The following is an 8177-nucleotide window of genomic DNA, read 5'->3' on the forward strand; positions in this document are numbered from 1 at the left end:
ATCATGCCATTGCTGCCCGAATAAGGACTGGAATGTGTCCTTCAACTCCAGTAATGTTTCTTGCTTGCCTGGATGGATGATAGAGAGAGGTGCATGAGTGTAAACAGAGGCCTGTGACTTTTCTATACAAAAGTAAGAACCACACCTGCTGCCTCGTTCACTCTTGCCTCTGGCCTTGACCACCAGAAGGCTGCCCATGAGGGAATGTGGTCCTTGGATTGAGAAAGGTGATAAAGTGATCATTGCAAAGCGTTGCATTTCAACAGTGAGATCGGTCGATCTCTCATTCCTCTTAACCGGGGTCTTCTGCTTCTCTTGTACATGAGGATGAAACAGTGCATGATCTTTCTGCTGGAAGGAGATTCCACGTCTTCCTCTCACAACCTTTTCCCACCTCCTTCTCTGACCTTGCCCCTAAGGTTGCTGGAGAAAGATACGTCTACAAATTTGTGTGCGACCCCGAAGCCCTCTTCTCTATGGCCTTCCCGGACAACCAGCGCCCGCTGCTGAAGACCGACATGGAGCGCCATATTAACGAAGAGGACACCGTGCCGCTGTCCCACTTTGACGAGAGCATGGTCTACATGCAGGAAGGAGGCTGCTGCAACACCCACCCTTACAACGAAGGCTATGTATATTAACTGCAGTGACACTGAAGAATCCCACCCCAAGCTTCTCCTCTTTCATGAGACCAGGAGGAAACCCGAATCCCCTTAAGTTGGTTTTGTAAAAAAAATAAAACACAAACAAACACAAAAAAAGAATTAAAAAGAATAAAATAGTACTATAAAGGGGCTTTTCCTGTTGCATCACTCGTATGGTCTCCCATGGACAGTGCACTTTATTTGAAAGGGGGAGATTGGGATCTATTGATTTTATTCTGTGGAACAAGAAGGAAAGGGCGGGTTTGTGTCCTCCCCCCCCCCCACCTTAAGGTTGGGAATAGAACATACAGGTTTTAAGTACAACGAAGCTGTATCATGTCTGTTTTCTGTTTCATATTGGCTTCAAGATATTGTACAAGTTCTCTGGGTATCCATAGTACAGTTAATTCTAGATGTGATCAATAACCGTTTTTGTACATGACTTGGGAAATTCTATTAGCCACAGACATGGCCCTGACCAGTCACACCCTTTTTGCCACACCCTAGTCTATTTTCTACACCTGAATTAAAAAAACAACAACCCCGAACCAGACCATTTGCTCCAGCTTAGTTCAGTACTGCATGCGCACTGACTTGAGCAGATCTCCAAGGTTTCAGACCGGAGTCCTTCCCAGTCCTACAAGAAAGTGCTTAGGGATATAAGTGCATGCAAAGTGTGGGCTCTGCTGCTGAGCTGCGGACCAGTTTTGGAAGCTGCAGAATTAGATAGGAGCTAGGAGTGCTAGTGCACCTTTCTGGTTTTGTTTTTCAAAAGGCATGTTTTGTTTTGTTTTTTTGTTTTCCCCCCCTGTTGTTGTTTTTTAAAAAAATGTTTCTACACATCGTTTCTGTTGCCTTGTGCTCGTTAATGGCTCATTAAGGAAGGCATTCAGGGTGGAATGGAGAGCACAATTCCCGGCTTGAAGCGGATTGTGGTTTCACTCCTTGTATCTGGTGCCATCTTGCTATGCAAGTACAGCGAATGTAAAGCCTTTTAGCCTTTTCCAGAGCCACCTGAGTACAGTAATGCCATGTGCTGAACCATTCTGGATATTATTTCAAGACTGAAAACAGAATTGTGATCACAGAGGAAGAAGTCGCATTGTGTCCTTCCATTTACTTTTATTCATAAATAAGTTATTTAATCGATAGGAATTAACTGTACTAGGTCACATATCTCATGCTGTTTAGACCACAGCAAGCACTCCTTGAGCAAAATATCCAATACACGAAAATAGGTACTCTAGTAATGGTGGTTTTTTTTAGACATGGTACCCATTAATATGCATTTAAACCTTTTACTGCTGTGTTACGTTGATAACCTATATACATACTAGATAATGCTAATGCTTCTGCTGCTGTCTTTTTTTCTGTAATATTCTCTTTGCTGAATTTACTATGCCCATTTATAAGCAATGCTGTAACTACAGGTAGCATTTCAGGACAAAATAGATGACTTGAACCATTTATTGCTTAGGAAAAAAAATAGCTTATGCCACAGCTGTTCTATAAGCAGCTTTTACGCGTGTTGAGAAATGAATAGTAAGCTTCAGCTTGCTAAGAGGAGCTCTGCAGAACATTTTATACCTTTCAGTGGAGCCGAGACTTATACAAAGCGTCAAAGAATACAATGACTTTGCTGTATGATGTTGTAGTGCTGGCACTGATGCTATCAATCAAACTTTTGTTTTTTGGACACTAAATGTAAATGTGATCAGATACGTTTGGGAGACGATTTAAAGGTTTTTCTGATTATTATTTTTTACAATGTTTTTAATTTTTTAATTTTGAGAAGGGTAATAGTGAAAGCAAGAAACACCTTATTCTACATATAAAAAGAGAGAGAGAGAGAGAGTTTAAAATATTTATGAACACCTTTTCTGAAACGTTGAGTTTCCTAGTTTGAAAAGGATAGAAATGAGATTTGAGCTGTCCAGTGAGTATTTTAGGCAGTGACTCTTCCAAGTATCTCTCCCCCCCCCCAACATGCCCATCTTTCCCAGATGCTAACAACTTTGGAGCAAAAGGAAATTGGGAATAGGACTCCATAATCGTTAGCCTCAGAAATAATGTTTCATTGTAAATGACATGATATCAAAGATGCCTTGAGGTAGAGATTTACTTTGCACTGTGTGTCGGTCAGGAAACCAGTGCAGTTATACATGATTTATTATGCAATTCATTTCAAAGTAACAAGTGTTAGCCACTATAAACCACGGTTACGGAAAATCACACTGGATATGCGTCTTAATACACCTAGAAGCATAAGATATCTTAATAGGTGCATGTGTACAAATCCAGGGCATGCAACCCCCTAGAGAAACCTCAATAGGAAGCCTTTTACCTTATTCCCACTAATAATCAATAGCCGCAATGCTCCAATTGACGAATAAGAGAACAGACAAAAAGCACCCATTGGTGCAGACTAGAACCTTTAAACCAGGGGTATGGAGCCCTGTAGCTCTTCAGATGATGTTGGATCCAGCTCCCATCAGCTCCAGTCACTTTGGCCAAGAGTCAACTTGTCTATAGGCCAAACCTAGCTATAATACAGGAGGGGCCCATTTTTAAGGTGGGGAACCTTTATACATGCATAGGTTGGATTACAACTCCTAGCACCCCTGATATTTGGGCATACTGGCTGGGGCTCACGGAGACTGAAGAAGTATAGTGTGGGATAAGGAACTCCTAAGGTAGACGTTATTTTCAATGAAATAGAACCCCTTTGAATGAAAAGTTATTTGAATGCTTTCGATTCCATCAATATTGGCATGCAGCATTTATTGTCAGGAAGAGATGTATATTTGGTGAATGGGGCGGGTGGTTTAAAAGAAAAAGAAGCCTAACATTAATTCAAATGTCTAATACTATTTTTTACAAAATTATATATACTGTATAAGGTAGTGATTCACTGAAGAAAATAGGCACTTCACCCACCATTGAATGAATTTGCGGGGTGGATGGGTGGGGGAAATGGTACAAAAAGATGTTATATGGAATTGATTAACCCTTTTGAAACTGTACCTTTTAAAAGAGTTTATTTTAAGTTCTGTTTTTATTCCACATTTTCCAGGTAGATTAATAAATCTGGCAGCTGATTTCTGAAAGGTGGTGGTTTGGATTTCTCGTGGTGTTTATGTAGGTTCATTCACTCTTTCATCGATTCAAGACAACTAAACCATTTTCTGGAGCAGCAGCAGAAGAAAAATATTCCATTGTTGCATCTGAAACAGCAACACCACTTACTGTCTCAGGAACAATGGGAGCCAATCGATCATGTGCATTTGAATGTCAAAAATGCACCCCATAGCAGACCCTGACACAACTAGCCATGCATAAATACCATTTCAAGCACAACTAGGGTTGGACCAGGGCAGGAAAATAGGAAAGAGTGAATTCGATGACCATCAGAAATGGTCTAATCATGGTGCTTAAATGATCTGAACATTGCCTTTCCTTTAGATGGGTGAAATAGTGTTAAATGGGTGAAATAGTGTAGGGTTGCCATATTTCAAAAAGTGAAAATCCAGAGACAAAAAACAACCCTAAAATAGAGTTCTCCAGTAAGACCTTTAGACCTGGAAGAAAAGCATTTTACAGAGGTACAGCCTGTCTTAAAAAGAAAGCAGGTTAAATATTTAAAAACTTATTATGTAAAACGTATAATATCAGATTGCATAAAACATGTTCAAAGGAGGCAATTTAAGAGTAGTATACTCCGAAGTCAATAGGACAAAGTAATTGCACTCTTATCTGGAGTACAACTTTTGGGCCCATGGGTGACATATCGACAACCCCATAAGTTTTCAATTTTGTCACATCAACATCCTTTCTTTGCTCGCTAAGAAGTACTACTTTGTAGTACCTTGGGACAATCAGTTTATAAAAGTGCTTGGTTTCTTTAAACATCTATGCATACTTTTGGGGGGAAGATGTTCAAATAATTAAAGCAATGTGGTAATTAGGAAGAAATACTGCAATGAAAAAGGAAGAATAGAGAAATCATGCGGTGGGTAAACAGCTATATGGTGAATAAGGAGAGGTCAAGGCTTGTAGTGGGCAGACTGAGAGAAATGAGGGCTGGGTTGTAATGCAGGGAAGATTAGAAAAAAAATCGGGAGAGGTCAGGCTACAAGTTGAATGTATAAATAACTCAGAGGACTTAGCCACTGAAAGATAGTTTGCTTCCCTGTGGCATGGAAAGCTAATGACTCTAGTCAAGCCCAGAGGGGAAGAAGGAAGTTGGATAGCACTGGTTTATCATCTGAAACTGTTGCCTGTCAGAGTCAAATAGGGGTATAATTTTATAGTCTCATTCTAAGAGCTCCTGATAACTGAAGATCAACCCTCAGGTGGTCAGTGTTCATTACCTGGAATAGGAAAAGGCTTTTGAGCAAGATCTGATAGAAGATAATTCCACATTGATGTATAAGGCTAACTGCAAGAAACAAGATCTGATCTATGATATTTATCCTTCCATCCAATTATTTCAGTTCCATTCCATTTTGTGCTTTGGATCCTGCAGGACCTCACTTATCCCCCATGGTTTTCAGTATCTACATAAACTGCTGTGGGAGGTCACCTTAGGATTTTGGGGGTGAGGGAAAGGTATCATCACTATAAAATAAAGGTAAAGGGACCCCTGACCGTTAGGTCCAGTCGTGGCCGACTCTGGGGTTGCGGTGCTCATCTCGCTTTATTGGCCGAGGGAGCCGGCGTACAGCTTCCGGGTCATGTGGCCCGCATGACTAAGCCACTTCTGGCAAACCAGAGCAGCACACGGAAATGCCATTTACCTTCCCACCAGAGCGGTACCTATTTATCTACTTGCACTTTGACATGCTTTCGAACTGCCAGGTTAGCAGTAGCAGGGACCAAGCAATGAGAGCTCACCCCGTTGCAGGGATTCGAACCACCGACCTTCCAATCGGCAAACCCTAGGCTATGTGGTTTAGACCACAGCGCCACCCACACTAATTCTAATTCTCTTTTATCAGGTGAGGAAGTAGGAAGGCTGAATTGGTGCCTGGAATGGGCTGGGTGAGGGCCAAAAAACAAACTCAGCCTTGACAAGACAAGACAAGACAAGGGTTTCGTGGGCAGACAGTGTTTCAGTTCAAGGAGATTGTGTCCGCAACCTGTGGGGTGGGAGTTGGGAAGAGCTATTAGAGCCAGCTTTAGAATTTGAGTTTCATGTAAACTAAGTTGCATGGAGTGCCTTTTGCCAGGTCAGGTTGGCACACCAGAGCCAACGTCTCATAGAAGGAGATAGTCTAGTTAACAGTTATCTATGCTTATGCAACACTCAGGAAGGAAGGCTTGCTTTGATCCTCTCAGGCCTTTTGCATTCTTTCCTTACCACTTTTAATGCCATTTTATTTGCCATGTTACCATTGCCTTGTGATGGGATTTTATTTTTGTTACCTCACCACCACATGCACTTGTGACACTGCAATTCCATGAAGATAATGGCACCGCAGTCCTTCTCCATTCACAATAATAGCAAATTCTTCTTCTGGAAACAATGACTGGCATTCCTGAGCGGGAGACAGAAAAGAAAGGCCAATTGCTCTTCTGGAATGTAAAACTCAGCCTGTCCAAACAGGATCTTGAAATGTGACACTTGATTGCATGGTAGCAAAAGGGCACCTCGGAAGGAGTCAGGAATCGGGATGGAGCGGAAGACAACAATTATTTTAATTGCAGCGCAGATGAAATAAATATTTTAAGGGAAAATAAAAAAAATTCTTAGATTAAAAATGCACAACATCCTTCCACACGTCCCCCACTTACACACACACTGGGGGGGGGGAGTGAGAGAGAGAGAGAATCAAGGACAAAGTAAAACTGAAAATCTGAGCAATTGAGAAAGAGAACACAAAATAATAGAGTTGGAAAGAACCGCCAGCCATCTGTTCTGACTCCTTACAAATCGGTCCATGAGTAAAGAGCAGGTACACTTTGGAATGAGCGAGAGCAAGGATGTCCCAGCAGCTTGGGACTGATTCACTCGTAGATGACATAAAGGAGGCCTGGCTTAGCACACTGGGAGATTGCCGAGGGCCTCGTCGTACATGATACGTATGGGAAGGAGGAGCAATAGCACAAGCTCTTCCAACTTGGCCTTTCCCAAATGGCACGGGAAAGAGTCCCGACGCACTGATATCCATGCTCAAACATAACGCAAAAAGAGTGTGCCAAATCTTCTCCAGAAGCAGAGGACTTCTGGGTAGTTGTGGCTTGCTATAGACTTTGGCTTGTTGTCACAGGAGAATCAAGAAGTAAATATCCCAAGGGAGAAGAAGGACCATAAAGCAAACATGACAGGGGCCAAATAACACTTCCTTACCCCTAAATTTGGTTGCTGAAGTGAATATAAATCAGGTTAAATAACACTTAGAGGCAGGTGTGTGCTTTTTTAACCATCAAGGTATGTGTGTGATTAGAATTTGCACAAAAAGTATGTGTCACACTGGTGCATTCCCTTTGCACGTGCATAGATGCTTTCTTGCTTAGGCCCCATCTGCACTATGCATTTAAAGCACTATGATACCACTTAATACAGCCTTGGCTTTCCCCAAGAAATATTGAGAACTTTGTTCATGATGCTGAGAGGTAATGGGAGTCCCTCTCAGATGTGCAATCCCCAGAGTTCCCTGGGAAAGGGGATTGATTATTAAACCATTTTGGGAATTGTAGATCTCTCCCCATCCCACCCCATTACTGCCCATTTTGAGTCTGTCTGGCTGCCCATTTTTAGCAGGATTTTGGGTGGATTTTTGTGTGAGAGGATTAATGGAATTGGTTCAGATCACAGCATTCTGGGGCGCCTGGAAACAGTAGTTTACCCCTCCAAGAGCTACAGTTCCCAGCACCTTTAACAAAATGCAATTTCCATGATTTTTCTGTGGGCAGGGAAGCCTTGTGCATTAAATGTGACTTAAATAGAGAGTGTGGGTATGACCACAGACTTGAAGATGTCTCTGGTGTTCCCTCTCCCATCCTTAGGTACACTTAGCTGTAGAGCTCTGTAGCTGTGGTTATAAAACCCTGGGGAAAATGCCTGCGGGAGTGTGGCTCTGTCAGCAGATTTTCCTGTACCTCTTGTCAGAAGGCAGAATGGTGCCAATTAGAGGTCACCCATCTCAGAGAAGATTAGTGTGAACAAGACCAGGGGCTCCATTTCTACTCCAGAAACCTTCACTCTTCTGTTTGCAGGATCCTATTTTCTATGGCTTCAGCAGTCAGGCCAAGACTTTCCCTTCCACCAAATTACACATCATTCAGAATAATGCAAAATACTACCAAAACCTGCATTCGTAAATTAAAACTCATAATTCCTTGTAATGCCTTCTGTTATTGACAATATTGAAACCTTACCCCTTATGTGATATTATGTTCCTTTCAATAAATAATCTATAAATGGCTGCCAGCTGTGCTGCCTCCATATATCCACATTTCCTCTTTTCAACTATACTGTTGCTTAGTCATTAGCATTCTGTACCAATCCTTCCTTTACCATTCCCATAGCTG

The 8177-nt window shown here is 41.9% G+C and overlaps 1 protein-coding gene across 6 annotated transcripts in view; it reads left to right on the forward strand.

Moving 5' to 3' along the window:
- ETV1 (ETS variant transcription factor 1) overlaps positions 1-3751 on the forward strand; it is a 96304-nt gene extending 92553 nt beyond the window's left edge. For all 6 annotated transcript variants that reach the window (XM_081164742.1, XM_081164743.1, XM_081164746.1 and 3 more), the window contains one exon: positions 420-3751. In XM_081164742.1, the coding sequence (XP_081020868.1) occupies positions 420-641 (222 nt within the window). In that variant the 3' untranslated portion in view covers positions 642-3751. The remainder of the gene's footprint in view (positions 1-419) is intronic.
- Positions 3752-8177: the final 4426 nt, after the last annotated feature.

This window comes from Podarcis bocagei, assembly GCF_964188305.1.
Source record: "Podarcis bocagei genome assembly, chromosome: 12".
NCBI lineage: Eukaryota > Metazoa > Chordata > Lepidosauria > Squamata > Lacertidae > Podarcis > Podarcis bocagei.